This window comes from Malus sylvestris, chromosome 13 (genome assembly GCF_916048215.2).
Source record: "Malus sylvestris chromosome 13, drMalSylv7.2, whole genome shotgun sequence".
NCBI classification, from domain to species: Eukaryota; Viridiplantae; Streptophyta; class Magnoliopsida; order Rosales; family Rosaceae; genus Malus; species Malus sylvestris.
In genome coordinates, this window is record NC_062272.1 from 19,757,606 (window position 1) to 19,774,767 (window position 17,162).

At 39.7% G+C, this 17,162-nt stretch overlaps 3 protein-coding genes across 4 annotated transcripts; 1 reads left to right on the forward strand and 2 right to left on the reverse strand.

The window, feature by feature from the left end:
- Positions 1 to 5,001: 5,001 nt before the first annotated feature.
- On the reverse strand, positions 5,002 to 8,094 carry LOC126596933 (plastid-lipid-associated protein 6, chloroplastic-like). Of its 2 annotated transcripts, none has more exons than XM_050263643.1 (4): positions 7,740 to 8,094; positions 6,512 to 6,748; positions 5,470 to 5,596; positions 5,002 to 5,381 (listed from the first exon to the last, which is right to left on the reverse strand). In XM_050263643.1, the coding sequence occupies exons 1-4, from the start codon at positions 8,007 to 8,009 to the stop codon at positions 5,344 to 5,346; spliced, it is 672 nt and encodes a 223-aa protein (XP_050119600.1). In that variant the 5' UTR covers positions 8,010 to 8,094; the 3' UTR covers positions 5,002 to 5,343. The 2 variants fall into 2 exon arrangements, with proteins under 2 accessions (XP_050119600.1, XP_050119599.1); XM_050263642.1 differs by having other exon boundaries at positions 5,002 to 5,359; positions 7,740 to 8,093.
- Positions 8,095 to 8,249: 155 nt separating this feature from the next.
- On the reverse strand, positions 8,250 to 8,789 carry LOC126595329 (uncharacterized). Its single transcript, XM_050261659.1, has one exon. It carries the CDS (start codon positions 8,787 to 8,789, stop codon positions 8,250 to 8,252), a length of 540 nt encoding a protein of 179 aa, XP_050117616.1.
- Positions 8,790 to 11,937: 3,148 nt separating this feature from the next.
- LOC126596931 (KIN14B-interacting protein At4g14310-like) lies at positions 11,938 to 16,070 on the forward strand. Its single transcript, XM_050263640.1, has 3 exons — positions 11,938 to 13,787; positions 14,166 to 14,779; positions 15,357 to 16,070. Exons 1-3 carry the CDS (start codon positions 12,039 to 12,041, stop codon positions 15,883 to 15,885), a joined length of 2,892 nt encoding a protein of 963 aa, XP_050119597.1. The 5' UTR covers positions 11,938 to 12,038; the 3' UTR covers positions 15,886 to 16,070.
- Positions 16,071 to 17,162: the final 1,092 nt, after the last annotated feature.

Consider the following 17,162-nt stretch of genomic DNA (forward strand, 5'->3'; position numbering starts at 1 on the left):
GCTCACAAGGAAGAAGAGGCCTACTAGAAAGCTAAATCCAGAATTCAGTGGCTAAAAGAGGGTGATAAGAACACCAAATTCTTCCATGCGCAAACGCTAAAAAAACATAGGTTCAATTAGATCCGTGGAATTAAAGATACCCAAGGGGTGTGGCATGAGACTGATACTGGGATTTACGCTACGGCTTCTGCCTATTTTGTTGAGTTATTTCAGACTTGTGAACCTAGTCAAATGAATGAGATTGAAAGTTATGTGGAGGCTCGGGTTTCTCGCGAGGACAACATAGCCTTGGCTGCACTGGTATTTGATGGTGAAATTATGGAGGTAGTTTAACAAATCCATCCTACAAGGTCCCCGGGTCCTAACGGTTTCACTGAACGTTTTTATCATGATCACCGGGAGACTGTGGGGAATGATGTGGTGAAAACTGTCAAAGCCTTCTGGCATTCTGGCACTCTTCTTCGGAAACTACCACACAAACTTGGTGCTCATCCCTAAGGTGAAATGTCCTAGGAACATGACACAATATAGACCCATAGCTCTTTGTAATGTAATATATAAGATCTTAGCCAAGGTTCTAACTAATAGACTCAAGAAGGTGATGCCGAAAGTGATTGGGGATAATCAGTCTACTTTTGTAGCTGGTAGGCAAATTCAGGACAACATCTTAGTGGTGCATGAAGTTCTTCATTCCCTGCTTCACCAAAAAAAAGAGGATCGGGTAGGTATAACCATAAAGTTGGATATGGCTAAGGCTTACGATCAAGTTGAATGGGATTTCCTCATTGGCATGATGGCCAAAATGGGTTTCGCACCACTATTCTATAGATGGATAAGAATGTATCTCTACTGTTTCTTTCAGCATTCTTATTAATGGAATCCCGATAGGATTCATTCGACTGAACGAGGGTCTCAAATAGAGAAATTCTCTCCCTTCTTGTTCCTTATATGTACTGAAGGATTTTCTATGTTGATCAAAAGGGGTTTGGAATAAGGTGAACTCCATGGTTTTAAGATAACGCCAAACGGGATTCCATTAACGTACCTCTTATTTGTGGATGACTTTGTGCTATTTGGGAATGCCATAGTGGAGGAGGCGAAAATAGTTGTAGAAATTTTGAAGACTTATGCTTGGGGCTCTGGGCAAGAAATAAACTTGTCCAAAAACTCTATTTTCTTTGGTTCTAAGACCTCAAAACGAAAAAGGTGAAAATTGGGGAAACCTTGGGGATTCAATGCAAGAAGGGATTCGGGAAGTATCTTGGTCTGCAGGCAGATTTTGGGCATTCCAAAAAAACGGTTTTTGCAGAGGTTCAGGATAGATTAAAGCCCAAATGGCGGGATAGGTTGAACAATATTTATCCCAAGCAAGGAAAGAGGTCCTTGTAAAAGCAGTAGTCATGGCTTTGCCGAATTATGGTATAAGTTGTTTCAAGCTACCCATTGAGGTATGTCGAGATGTTGAGAAAGCTATTCGAAACTACTGGTGGAGAGGCAATGATCAACATAAGGGTGTCCACTAGATTTCCTGGGACCGATTAATGAAGCAAAAAAAGTTTAGAAGTTTGGGGTTCAAAGACATCCAGTGCTTCAATTTAGCCTTCCTAGCCAAGATTAGGTGGTGACTTACCCAAAATCCGACATCTCTCCTCGCTCTTGTGCTGAGAGAGAAATACTTTCCTGGGAAAATCATTAGGGAAGCTGTTAGAGGGAAGAACACTTCTTGAGGATGGAAGGGCATTTTCGAAGCCCGAAAGGTGCTGCAACAAGGGCTAAGATGGTGGGTAGGAAATGGTGTTAGCATTAATATTAGGGAGGATCCGTGGTTCCCTAAATCGTCGACGTTTAAAGTCACCCCGAGAGTAAGCCTTGAAGGAACTATGGTTAGTGACCTAATTGACCCGGCCTCTAATTCTTGGAAGGTGGACTTGATCTCTGCTGGATTTAACCAAGAGGATGTGATCCCGATTTTAAGTATCCCTTTAAGCCAATCTAGCTACTGCGATAGATTGGTGTAGCACCACACCACGAATGGGGAATATTCTGTCAAATCTGGATATGGAGTGGTAATAAAGCTTATGGAAAATGCTGCCTTGGGAAGGAAAGGCCGAGGTGGCCCCAGTGAGGTTTCGAAGCAACACTAAGTTTGGAACAAGTTTTGGAGCTTGCAGGTCCCTAACAAGATCAAAATCTTCATTTGGCGATGTTGTAACAATGCCTTGGCTGTTAGGCGCAATCTCAAAAGACATCATATGAGGGTTGACAATGTGTGTGGGGTCTGTAATACGTTTAATGAAATAGAAAACCACTTGTTCTTCTGTTGTGAATTCAGTCACTTATTTTGGTTTTGCTCTCTGCTACATTTAAATTCCCATGTGCTAGAAGGAACTGACTTCTTAGAAAGTTAGGGAAAATTCTGTAATCAGGTTAAGGATAGGGAAAATGCTGATGAGATTTGTCAAGACTTTGCCTTTGGTCTGTGAAGGCTATGGAAAAATAGAACCGAGGTCGTGTTCAATGGAATGCATCGTTAGCTGTTGGAGGTCTTGAAGGCTTGGAGGAAAAGTATTTCTAAGTACATAGACGCCCTGACTTGGGATATTTCTGTTGACTGTCCAAATAGAACTAAATCTCTTTAGGCGGTGAAGAGACTGAGTGATCAATGGCAAAAACCAAGGTATGGTACTATTAAAATTGATACTGATGCAGATTGGTGCAAGCACACCATGCGTGTAGGGGTAGGATGGCTTGGACGTGATTTTTCCGGTTTGCTCCAAGCTGCGGGAGGCTCGGGGAATGGTTACTGTCACAGTGCAGCAGCGGTGGAAGCTTGTGCGATCCGTGATGCTTTGGTGGCATGTATTGACCACGGGTTTGATCAAGTGGTTATTGAATTTGATGCAAAGGCGATAATTCTGATGCTAAGGAAGGAAGTGGCCCAAGACTTTAGTATTGAATGCATTCTTCGTGATATCGAGGCTCTAGTGCAGAGGTTGAAGGTAGTGACTTTCGCCTACGTGCCTAGAGAGTGTAATCGTGCTGCCCACTCGGTGGCTAAGTATGTGTTGAAGAAGGGTCGAGCTTTTATCTAGTATTGTATTGGCCCAACTTTTTTGTATAATACCCTTGCTCAAGATGTAAACATTTCTATTCGCCTTTAATATATCTCTATCATTCAGAAGAAAAAAAAAATTTCAAGATAAAAGATCAAAACCTATCCCATGTTTGTCAGTTTACCTGAGCTTTCGAAGTTCCTATGTCAAATTAGTAATTACCATGTCCAAACAAGAGTCTCGTTCTCATAAACTCGTCCAAAAAAAATGTGGTTATGCAAAGCTCGATCTTAAAGTACAACAAAAAAAAGTTGAATGACCACCTTTAATTGGATTAAGATCAAATTGTGGGTAGTGGCAGATCAAAGAAATATTCTTCCGTGCGGTGGGGTGTTACGAGTAAACGTTCATGTGAGCTTTTTCTCTACTTATTATCTGCATCTGGCAATGCCCGGGGGTGTGACTAGATGAAAGTTTTTAACCAAAGAGATAAATCTTGCTACGAGTTAGTTAAGTTGATGTAGTGAAAAAATAACAAAATCAAACATTTTGCGTGACTGCTAAGAAAAGGATTGGCTTGATAAAGTAGTGCTACAAAGTTTTAACACTTGAAAACGTGTGTATAGGGCATGGGAAAAATAAAAATAGGTCTGAGATATGGAAAAACTGATCTTATTTATGTGTTACCGATCTTGATGAGTATGGTTTTTCTTGTCGTCGACTTGTATGAAAGGTAGTTTACGTCTCATTATTTGAATGTGCAATGCATATCTAGTGCAAAGAAGATTCACAATATCGCCACTCAATACTACGGTCTGGTGATATTCTTCTTCACATGAAAGTGAATGGTCTTAGGTTTGAATCTTGTGGATGGCAAATTCGATATCAAATTAGACTGCCCATTGTGTGGTTTTGTCGAATTCCCCCTCCTCTTAATGTCAAAATATCGATGTACTAAAACAAACTAAAAATATTTACGATATCAATTAAAAATTTACAAGTATTCAACGTTGCTTTGTAACGACCTGTCCCCAAATATTACCGTTTTTACAATTTTAATACGTGAATTTACGAAAATACCCTTCGAGGCTAAAACGTTGACTTTTGTTGACCGTCTTGTCGTGTCACGTAAGGCTCTTTTCCTTGGCGTATCCTGGTAGTACTCATCTTACGAAAGTGTGGGCGCAAGTAGAATCGAATACAGAGCTAAGACGAAGATTTTACAAAATTCGAAACGTAAGGGCATTTTGGTAATTTTTCAAGTAGAGATATTTTCCACTTTGGACCACCCCCGGATGACACTTGGCAACCTCCCCCATTTCTGGGGTGTTCTTCCCAATTCTCTCTCTCTAGAACTCTCTCTCTTTTTCCCTCTCTTTCTCCTTGTCTCTCCCGGGACACACTCCCTCTCACCCCTTAGCTCCCTCTCATCCCCTCTGTAAGCTCTCTCTCTCTCTCACTCACTTTCACTCTCCGAGTTTTACGAATGATTTTCATGGCATGCTAGAGTTTTCATAAAAACTATTATGTAGTACTATTACTATATATGTGTTTTCAAAACAGGAGGTTAGTATGTTCAGAAAAAAATGATTTTCTTATTATTAGTATTATTATTATAAACTTTGGTACACACACCCCTTTGGTTTTGCATCTCCTTAGAAGTTAGAATTGAGGCATACAATCCCAGCGTCAGAGCACTTCCGCATAGGTATCTTCGAGCCTCTTGGTGTAGGACCCACTTTCTTGGTAATCCCATTTATTTCATAATGATTATTTCACATTATTCTTGATTAGTTGTATTCTCTGAACACGGTTCTGCATGAATGTATCTCTTTTTAATCACATATTTTGTTTGTATGCATGTTTTAAATGGCTTCGTCACCCTTGGATGTTGGCTAGCACGTGCTTATCTTGATATTTGGGGATATTGGGATCAGGACGAGTCATGTTTCTTGTTGAACACCAGAACTTCCATCCATCTGTTCATGCATACAACAATTGGAAGTAATAATGTATGTTCAGACGACACCAAAAGACGCGAGGATAAACTGATGGAGATACATTGGAAATAGAAAGAAAAACTACCAAGAAACTATGAAATCACAAATACCCTCAGCTCGTCTCTATCTCATCTGGTGATGCGGGTATCTGCGTCAAGGTAGGTAACGTCAAATTCACCACTTCCTCGGTTAGACGGAGGTCTTAGTCCTTCTGGTAACTGAGGTAACTCTAAAGGAAGAAGTTGCGATAAGTTCCAGTAGTCTTTACAGTAGTTTTCTCGAAGACAATTTTAACCCTGGCAGATCCTGTTACCATTATGGGTGGAAACTGTATCAAAAAGATTATTCATTGGTTTATGTCATGGCATGCGTACCACGTAAACCAAAATACACTAAATAACAGAATTCGGAAGTACCTATGAGCTCAAATTTGTGGGCCAAGGTGGTAGTTGCGTCAAAGGGAGGTAGGGGCCATGGAACACCTAGATCAAGCTCCACTATGTTATCAAAGTTTTTGCTGAAGATGTCAATCCGTTGAAATACCTATTTTCATAACATATATTACCTTCAGATCAGCAAAATCATTAATGAATATTCAAAACATGGAATAATTTTGGTGTTATCTAAGACCATGACAAGGACTAAACAACAATAGGGTCAGACAGAAGATCTTAAACGATGAATGCCTAACAAGGTAGGTTGTTTATCTGAGTTGATTTGCATCGTACCACAGTTAATTAAGTTCCAAATAGGTCTAGTTTGTCTTCACACAACAGATCTTAGACGTTCCCCCTTCCAACTTTTCAGAACTTCATATGCATGTGTGTGACCACACATGCATATGTTTATATGTGCTTGAGCACACGTATTGTCTGGTTATATATAGACATATGGTGCTGCTATTTGAAATCTTAGGCCCAAGTTTAGATGGAACAAAATATGTTTCAAAGGAAGTATTCCAAAGTTTTGTTTCGTATATTGGTTAGCTATAACAGACATTTAACTATCAAAGAAAGACTTTCAAAGGGATTCCCCTGGAAATTTTCTGTGCATTTATACCGTATGGTCTGTGTATGGTTTTTGGCTATCTTTCCTGCATTGTTTCTTCCTTACCAAAGAAAAAGTTTTCATACTTGTTTTGGCACTGTGAACAGGATATGGGAAGGAGAGAAATGGAAAAGGATCCACACTAATAAAGAGTACAAATGATCAACTTCCTAAAGCAATGGTGGAAGAAATTAGAAATTGGAGCTAACGATGAGATCTGGAATGATGTGCAGACTCAATGGCTAAAAAAGTAAAAAACTTTGTGGGCATTGGGGCATGTGAGTTTCTAAGGAGCCTCAGGTAAAGTCACTGGACATTCATATATAATATTTCAATTGGTGTTCATAGTTAGCAAACGTGCAAATGGATGAAAGTGTGTCACCAGCGTCCAGTAATATAGTAGATGAGTACCTGGCCTAAAGTAATTGGGAGTAGCCTTCCAGTGGGAGGTCCAGGACGGCTCCCACCTAGAGTACGAGAAGAAAATGCACTGCTATATATCAGTTTCCATCTCCCTTGCAGTTTATCAATATCAGCTGAGAGATCCACTGGACCTCCAGCAGCTTCAATCTCCTTGGCAGCAGCATCTGCCTTTTGTAGATCCTCTCGCGATGCTGCAAGGCCTCTATTTAACCCAGAAACATCACTCTGCACCATATTAACACACACATTGAAAACACTTTATGACTATGTATAAAGCAGGATAAACAGTTGAATAGACATAAATAAAGACCATGACTACGGCAAGCCCACGTGCACAGTGCTATCACAAGTTACAACAATCAAAACATGAGTTTAACAATGTAGATTCGATATGAAAAAGATGTAGACTGAGGGGCGTGATTTGATTAAGATACACTGACAGAAAATACTAATGAATCTGTAAATCAAGAACCTTTTTGCGAAATCAACTTTATAAGAAGAGTTCAAAAACAGAACCTAGAAACTAAGGTGGCTTAAAAAGGCTTATTCAAGAGCTTCTGTTGAACCCTATGCCAGTCGCATTAGCCTTCATATCCTCATTCCAGCATATTTTACTCACAAATGTTAAACATAAACACGATTATTGGCTTTCTCTGATCATAAAATCAATCTTTGACCATAAAATATAAAAGTAAGAAAGACATTATCAGAAATCACAAGCCTGAAAAAAAAAACAACGATGCACATAACATTAATTTGATAGAAGTAATTTCACATGAGATGCATTAAAAATTTCACGAACCCCATTCTTCGTTGAACAACATGCTGCACAAAATTTGTACTTAGATACCAATTACATTTACACAGTAGTCTAATGAGTCCACCAACTACTTGATTTGCATCGAGAAAAATGTCAAAGAAGTCAAATTTTGTAAGGTTTTGATAGCATGCAAGGTCCTTCCATATAAAAACAATCTGATTTGCCCCATTCACTCCTAACCTCAATTGTACCAAGTTTAAAGTTCCAAAAGTATAATTAAATAACTGATAACAAAATAGCAGCATTCAAAAAATCCAAATTTTAAATAGTTTAAATCAGTACGAAAATACCCAATAAGCCCAAATGCAAAAGCAAGCAACTTTAATTATATTTAGCAAAATGTGAGCAAATTAAGCTTAATTCAGAAATGGACAATTTGCAATTTGAACGACGTACCAATAGCTTAAGCTTTAAAGATGCTACGAGTTCAGGGTTGGGCGCGGGTTTACTTCCGGAATACGGCAGAGGTGGCGGCGGCGGCTCAACAAAAGAGATCTCGTCCGCAGCTGCTCTCAGAGCAAAGCTTTTGGTGTGACGGGGATTTACCGAACCAAAACGGAGGCGCTTTGGGGAGGGTCGTTTGCTTGGAAGAACATAGTTTGCAGAAGAAGTAGAAGGCGAAGAATGTAGAGAGTGAGGGAGAGAGCTCGAAGAAGTCATGGCCATGGCTAGAAAGCAAAGGTCTTGGCTTTTTTAGGAGTTACATGTTTGTTGGTTGTGGGACAATTGGAGTTTTTTATTTGGTTGTCAGGACGAGATTGCATTGGTGGTTACTGGTTCGTTGGTGTAAGTGCGCGTGTTTGTAACCGTCCAAATTTGGGCCCTACCATTGCAAATTTTAACGGTCCAAATTCATTTTACTTTATTTTGGTTTTTTTTCCCCAAAAGATAGAAATTTTATTAAACTTAAATACGAATCGTTACATATGCATCTTTTGCTAGAATATTGAAAAGAAACTCTGGTCCTAACTCATCCCAGCCAAATCTCCCGCCATGCTTAACTACGTACCCTGCTATAAAATGGGCTACACGATTACAATGATGAGGGGTAAAGCAAAACCTTACTGATTGAAATAAACTTGCCATTCTCCAAATATCTTGGAGATAAATCTCGAGAATCACATCAATCGCAACCTCCTTGTTGATCATCTGAATCAAGCCCTTGGAATCTGATTTAACCATCAACCTAAAACTACTTCCCATACCACTTCCCACCACTGCCTCCAATCCCTGATGTACTGCTTCCGCCTCTGCCATAATGGCACTCCCAAACCATCCCCTTCCTTCCCTACCCGCAAACTTTGGGATCCTTGCAAAATCCCGAAGCACCCACCTAACTTCTCCCTCATTCGTGTGTCTCCTCCATGCCACATCACAATTTAATTTCAACACTCCAAACCCCGGTTTCTGCCAGCCCCCCACACCCTCCCTATGTTCCGTCCCCATCTACTACTCCTTTCCAAATCCCGTGCCCTCCCCACTACTTATACCTTCTCCAAGGCTCTATCGTAGACACCTTCCCACCCTAGACATCATATACCTCTATCATCCCCTCCCTCCCTCCACCGTGTCCCCCATGACATCCCTAAATTCCACCAATTGCCGCTGCCATAGATCAACAACCACATGTGGTAAAATCCGCATCCCTTTAAAAACCACCTCATTCATACATTTCCAAATAAGCCAAAGTCCACACACTACATGTTGTGGAATTGCCTCGGCATCCACCTTTTTCTCCATCCACTGCACGATTCGCTGCCATCCCTCTAGAAACTCATTAAGCCTCATTGCCACCATATTAATCTGTAGAGATGTCCCAAACCAAAAAGCACGACTAAAGTCATAATCAAAGAAGAGATGGGCCTCTGTTTCATCACTTGCTCTGCACAAATCACATTTATTCACCACACTGATCCGTTGACACTCCAAATTATGCCGAACCACTAAAGCCTTCCTACAAGCCTTCCAAATAAAGAACTAAAATTTATGTGGGATCGTAAGAGGCCAAATGCTCCGCCAAACCCTGCCCAATGTACCAAAAGTGCTCGACATCCCACTTCCCTTCCTTCCAAGCTCACCATTTTTCATCATATCCATCGCAACGTGATACCCCGACCTTACAGAATATAAACCATTCTTCGTATAATGCCAAATATGTTTATCCTCACACCCAAGTCTACTAATCAGTATAGTCCGAATCAAATCCAAATCGTCCGGAGACACCAATGCCGCAACCTCCTCTAACCGCCATCCCTGCTTATTGGCCCTCATTAACTCAGACACCTTTATATTTGGAACCTCATTCCTGAACATAGGTTTAAACAAATGGGGTTTGGGAATCCAAGGATCCGCCACCCTAATCAACTCCCCATTCCCCACCCTCCACCGTAACCCTCTATTTAAAATTTGTCTCCCCCACAGAATGCCTTTCCAACCTCATGACAATTTATTTTTCCCACTTACCTCCAAGAAAGATGTGTTGGGAAAATATTTATCCTTTAGCACCCTACTAAGCATCGACTCCAGCATCCGTAACATGCTCCAGCTAATTTTAGAAAGCATAGCTACATTAAACCCCATAAGATCACGAAAACCCAACCCTCAAACCTTCTTACTCTCAGTCAATTTATCCCATGCTACCCAATGGCATCCCCTAAACTTCAATTGACTCCTCCACCAAAATTGAGTAATGACTCGCTCCATTTCTTTGCATGTAATCATCGGCGCCATAGCATGATTCGGCATCGCCATTGCAACCGATTTAATTGGGTTTATTTAAAATCGGCTTTTTAGTCAAAATGGTCTTTGAGATTTGACTTCTTACTTTGGTCCTTGAGATTTGAAATCGATAGAATTGGTCTTTGATTTTATCAACCATCAATTATTTTGGTCATTCTCTGAAATATCTCCATTGAATAAGAATAAAATGACAAAAATACCCTCAAATTTTGTCAAATCATTTTGCCCTATTGTTTATTACATTGAGAGTATTTTTGTCATTTTGATCTTTACTTAACATAATTTTTCATCAAATGACCAAAATGATTAATGGTGAACAATCTCAGGGATCCCTTCTATTGATTTCAAATCTCAAGGACCAAAGTCAGAAGTTATGCAAATTTCAAGAACTATTTTGGCTAAAAAGCCTTTAAAATCGATTGTTTAGGAGGGGATAGAGAACCATGGTTTGGATTTTTTTACTTTTTTTTTTTGAACAAACGATATTAGCTATACTAGAGGGAGGAATGTGGGCTTAGCCTTACAATGGGCAACTAATAATGTGGTTCAAATTCACTTTTACCGAGAATCGAATATAAGGCATTTCACTTACAAGTGAAGAGGAACACCACTAGACAATATTACTAAGTGGCATTTGTATTAAGCTTTTTAGTTAAGCTCTTGGGTGCACTGATTAGATGAATGGGTGCATATGGAGCCATCTATATGGGTGCACTGATCAGAAGAAGTAGAAGGTGATTGCATTGGTGGTAACTGGTTTGTTAGTGTAAGTGCGCGCGTGTTTGTAAATGTCCAAATTTGGGCCCTATGATTGCAAATTATAATGATCCAAATTCATTTTACTTTATTTTGGTTGGGTTTATTTAAAATCGGATTTTTAGCTAAAATGGTCAATGAGATTTGCATAACTCCTCACTTTAGTCCTTGAGGTTTAAAATCGATAGAATTGGTCCTTGAGTTTGTCAACCATCAATCATTTTGATCATTCTCTAAATATCTCCATTGAATAATGATAAAATGACAAAAATACTCTCAAATTTTGTCAAATCATTTTGCCCAAGTGTTTATTAAATTGAGGGTAATTTTGTCATTTTGATATTTACTTAACATAATAATTTTTCATCAAAGGACTAAAATGATTGATGGTGGACAGTCTCAGGGACCACTTTTATTAATTTCAAATCTCAGGAACCAAAGTGAGAAGTTATACAAATCTCAGATACTATTTTGGCTAAAAAGCCTTTAAAATCGGTCATTTAAGAGGGGATAGAGAACCATGGTTTGGTTTTTGCTTTTAAAAAAAAAAAAGAAGATATTATCTATACCAAGGGAAGGAAGGTAGGTTTAGCCTTACAATGAGCAACTAATAATAAGGAAAACTAATGAAAAGAGCTTGAAAACTTTGAGTTTTAATGATAAGGACAAAATAAAGGGTAAAGTGAATAGTACCAGGATTGACTTTTTAGTGTAAAAATGTGGTTTTTCGTTAAAGTGAACAATACCGGGTGCTTTTCGTTAAAGTTCCCCTAATAATAGGTTCAAATTCACTTTTGACGAGAATCGAATATAAAACATTTTACTTACAAGTGAATAAGAACTTCACTAGACAATAGTATTAAGTGGGTTTTGTATTAAGCTTTTTAGTTAAGCTCTTGGGTGCACTGATGAGATGAATGGGCGCATACAGAGCCATCTATATATAGGCTATAAAATAAGGCCATTACTATAGAAATTTCAAGGCCCAAACCGTAAAAACGAAACCTGAGACTTCCGAAGCCTCCAAAAATTTGAAAATCTCAAATTAATTTCATTTTCCCGCTCAAATTCGAAGCAGAGAGAAATCAAATCCAGTCGAAATTAATTTCAATCTCCATTCATTCCATCTCCCCAGTCGCTCTAAAAAAACTCATCTTCCAACCTTAAGATTTTCGGTTATTTATTTACTCACAAAACACAATGTCGGCCTCATCGGCTCCCCGCCTCAAAGACCGCGGCGGCGCTGGCGCCGTCGCAGGGTCCAAAGCCGCTGCCGCTCTCAAACCATCCAAGCCCCTCACGCCGGTACCCTTTTCCGACAAGAGGTACTCCAGCGTCGGAAAAGAGAACCCTCTTTCTGGGACCGCCGCTTTCCGGACCTCGGCCAAGAAGCCCACGATCCGGCCCGTTCCACGCGTTGACAAGGCGTCTGTGTCTGTGGCAACCAGAGACGGCGGTGGCGAAACGCGTGCCCGGTGGTCCATGCCGTCGGCGCCGAGAGGTAGGAGCTCTAGTCCTTCTGAGTTTACAAGGGTACTTTGTCATACGGGTAAGGAGCGAAGGGTCTCAGTGGGTCGGGCCAGACCGGGTTCGGGTCTGAGTTCAGTGGGGGAGAGCGATAGAGTGGTGGCGAGTGCAGGGAAGGCTCTGAGTAATGTTAGGGGATCAGCGAGTGGGAAGCAGAGAAAGGGATTTAGGGATTTGGATGTGAAGAAGAGTGAAGTGGGGGCGAATGGGATTAAGGTTTTGAGGGATATCAAAGAAATTGGTGAAGTTGATGTGAATTTAGAGAAAAAGAATGCAACTTCTGGAGAATTAGAAGTGAAAGGGGTGGGAATTGAGAAGAATTGGGATGGAGTTAGGGTTTCGGGAAGTGGTGGTGGAGTGTGTAAACTTACCTCCGAATTGAAAAACCCAGATGGGGTTGATAAAAAGGATCGAAATTTGGTGAGGGTTGATGACAAGGCTGTGAAATTTGGGAGTGGTGCTGTTTTGGGACTGAAGGAGTCTGGTGAAAAATCTGTGAGTAATGCAAAGGTTTTGGAGGGTTTGAAAGAAAAGAGGCTGAGTGAAGAAGGGCGTAGTGGCAGTCGTTCGGGTATCAAATATCCAAGTAAGCTTCATGAGAAGCTCGCTTTCTTGGAAGGGAAGGTTAAGAGGATTTCCTCGGATATTAAGAAGACAAAGGAGATTCTGGATATGAATAACACAGATACATCGAAGGTGATACTCTCCGATATTCAGGAAAAGATTTCTGGGATTGAGAAGGCCATGGGACATGCCAATGATTCAAGTGGTAAGATTGGGTTGCCGAAAAGTACTGAGCATAATGACCGAGATGCCAAAGTAGTTGAGAAGGAGCCGGTGAGTAATGCTAAGAGTTTTGTAGAAGGGTTGAACAGTGAAGACTTGGAAGCTAGGCTCTTTCCTCATCACAAGCTGCTTAAAAATCATAAGGCATTGAAAGGATCATCAGAAAGCTCTCAAAGTCATGGGTCCCAAGCTGTTGAAACCAGTTGTGAAGCAAACGTTGAAGAGAAGTCATTGAGCCTTATAGATGATAACCTAATTGCAGTAGAGTTCTTGGCTTCCTTGGACCGAACTAAAGTTTCAACAAGGGATGATGGATGTGAAGATTTGAAATGTTTTGAAGTTCAAGAAGTGGATGGTGTCACTGCTGCAGAAGTTGAAAAATCTTCAAAATTTGTCACTGGCAAGCCAAATTTGGAGCTCATTCTCACAACTGATGAAACACTTGATGAGTTGGATGATCAGGAGAATGTACAGGAAATGATCATGGATGGGGAAACTGAGGATACCTGCATTTACCAGCTGAACCAAATAGGCCAAAAAACCTCAACTGGCGGGTGGTTTGTGTCTGAAGGAGAGTCGGTTCTTCTTGCTCATTATGACAGTTCATGCACCTTCTATGATATTGTAAACTGTGAGGTATTTAAGTTTTCTCCTATATTTTTTGCGCTTCATTGAGTAGTTATGCTTATAATCAGTTGTCAGATTCATCCTTTGATATGCTCTTTGCCCTTTAATAATTGAAATGTCAAAGGAATTCAGATCTTGTCCATATTCAGCATAAATTAGGCTTACTCGATTTGAGTTTGAATTCTTGGTGTGGTTTTACTTTTATTGCAAATTATAGTTTGATTTTCTTTCAATTATCCTAGACCAAATATTAAGATTCAAAAAACCAAGGTGAAAAATGTGCATGTTTATAGTATAGTTTGAAAATATGAACAATTGGAGAACATAAAATCGTAATAGCTGGATGTGAAATTTGCATTATTGATTGATGATTTATGGTCTTTTCAGGAGAAGGTTGTGTATAAGCCTCCTGGTGGAGTTTCACCTAATATGTGGAGAGACTGTTGGATAATCCGTGCTCCCAGTGCTGATGGTTGCTCAGGAAAGTACGTTGTGGCTGCATCTGCTGGAAATACAATGGATTCAGGGTTTTGTTCATGGGATTTCTATGCCAAAGATGTGCGTGCTTTCCGGATTGAGGACTGTTCAGCCCCTTCAAGAACAGTGCTTGGCCCCTTACCTAACAACATTTCATATGGGAGAAATGCTTTGTCTGATCTTCTGGATCCAGAACCTAGACAATGGTGGTATAAACCTTGTGGACCTCTCATTGTCTCAACTGCTAGTTGTCAGAGAGTTGTGAGTATTTATGACATCCGTGATGGCGAACAAGTTATGAAATGGGATGTATCGAAGCCTGTTATAGCAATGGATAATTCAAGTCCCTTGCAGTGGAGAAATAGAGGAAAAGTTGTTGTAGCTGAAGCTGAAACAATTTCCCTTTGGGATGTGAACTCTCTTAACTCTCAGGCTTTACTATCTGTTTCTTCTTCTGGTCGGAAAATTTCTGCTCTTCATGTGAATAACACTGATGCTGAACTAGGTGGTGGCGTTCGACAAAGGTACATGTCAACCTTTCTTTTGGCCTTTTACTTATTTCATTTTCTATTTCTGGTTCATATATTTTACTTGTTTTGCTTGTGTTTGATGAATTTACTCTCAAATTATATGATGGATTTGTTCTCCATTATCTGCTTGAATATGTCACTCGCGTTACTAATGTTTTTATGTGCGATTCCATTTTTCCATTCTGTAATCCTTTTGCTGTTGCTTGTCCTCTCTTTATAGTGGTCTTTGCCTTAACAGCTGCAAAGGGGTTTTTCAGATTTCACTAAAGAAAGACTCATTCCAAAAAGGATTCCTGTATAATTCCGTTTGTGACCTTAAGTAAGGATGTAATGGACATTTTTCTTATACAACCATGTTGGCAGCTTGAATATGTCACTGTGTTGCTCATTTTTATGCGCGACTAATTTCTTTTATCTTGTTTTCTTGCTCATATTGTTGATAGTATATCCGGTAGGAAATTAGGGCTGGCATGAGAATATATAAGTTGAAGCAGAGATTTTCTTATGGTCATTTTCGAAGCATTTGCAAAAGAATCTTTATTAAGAATTTAAGTGATTGTTTAAATTGCAGGGTAAGTTCTTCCGAGGCAGAAGGAAATGATGGAGTGTTTTGTACCCAAGATTCTATTAACCTTATAGACTTTCGGCATCCTACTGGTGTAGGTCTTAAGATACCAAAACTCGGTGTCAATGTGCAATCAGTCTTCTCCCGCGGAGATTCTGTCTTCCTTGGCTGCCCTAGTGCAAGATTGGGATGGAAAAAACAGTCCTCTTCACAGGTTCAGCAATTCTCAATCCGACAACAAAGGCTATACAACACTTACGCTTTGCCAGAATCAAATGCTCACAGCCATTACACAGCAATTACGCAAGTTTGGGGGAATTCCAACCTCGTAATGGGTGTTTGTGGATTGGGGCTGTTTGTATTTGATGCATTGAAGGATGACGGAGTTCCATTGTTGACCAGTGATGATGGGACTCATAAAGCCAGAGAAACTGTTGGTCCAGATGACTTGTACGCACCTTCTTTCGATTACTTGGGTTCTCGGGCTCTTCTCATCTCAAGAGATCGCCCGGCACTGTGGAGGTACATACCATAGGTTAGCAAAAGTTGTAATGCGTTTTGTTATTTTGGTAAGATGCTGCTGCTGCGGTGTGTGGTGTTATGTATAATATTTTATATTGCATGCCTCCAGGTTGAGGTTTTCTCTCAGGATCTTTGTTTATCTTGGTTTTATGCTTGTATTTCAAGATGGTTATTGAAGCTAAGAATCTTGAACTGTAAGGTTGGAACAAATTTTCACCATTGTGATGAGGGTCGTACGCCGACACCTAGACATGCTCCCGAGTGGTATAAAGAAAATCAGTTGGATTCTTGGCTCGTTTGGAGTCATTTTTAATAATAACACAAGTGCTCCTTGAATATAACCACATAAGTGCTTTTAGCTTTTTTTTTTTTTTTTTTTTTCGTACAAACGATATTATCTACATTAATAGGGTGAGAGAGTGGGTAAGCCTTACAAAGGGCTAGCAATACTGTGTTTTTAGCTATTTTAAAAGCACATGCATCCAAGTAAACTTTTCAATGTCCCTAGATCTTCTAAGTTTGGAATGTGGATGGCTCCAGCAGGCAAGTGGATGAGGGAACAGTCGGTTGCTTTCTGCAGAAGTATGGGGCTTTAGTTGGAGCCTTTGGAGGTTCCCAATGGCTTAGGATCCTAGCATTGACGCATAACATGTTACCCTTGTTAGAGCATCTCATCCAGTTGGTATAGGGCAATGGCAATAAAATTGTCCTTACTTTTTACTCTAAACAGTAATTGTTTTTGTGCAAGTCTACCAGTTTGAACAAAGAAAGAGCTAAGGGCAAGGGCAATTACTATTCATAAATAATTTTTTTTTAATTTTTTAATGTTTTCTTCGTCTTATCTTCCACGTGTCATTAACATCGTAGATGTTTGCTAAGATTCTCGACTATTCATGTAGTTCCACGTGTCATTATTGTCGTAGATTTTTTATGTGTTTAATTTTAAATTTGTAAGTGTCTTGAACCTTGTAACATTCATCAAGTGTGAACTTTGAATGTTTTTAATAATTTTTATTTTTTTCTTTATGTTTTTAATATAATTGGGTATTTGTAGAAAAAAAATTTGGGGTTTTTTGGATTTTTTTTAGGAATTTTTTAGAATTTTGACTGTTAGAATAATCTTGAACGTTGATTTCCAAAATTATAACGTTGGAAGGTCAGAATTTTGCCATGTGGCAGCTGACCACAAAGGGTCAATTTTTTTCTCGTTGGAAAACCAATGATCCAAATTAAGGGACCATTGGAAATCTAACGGTACAAATTGACCAGGAAAGAGTCAGTTGGCTCATG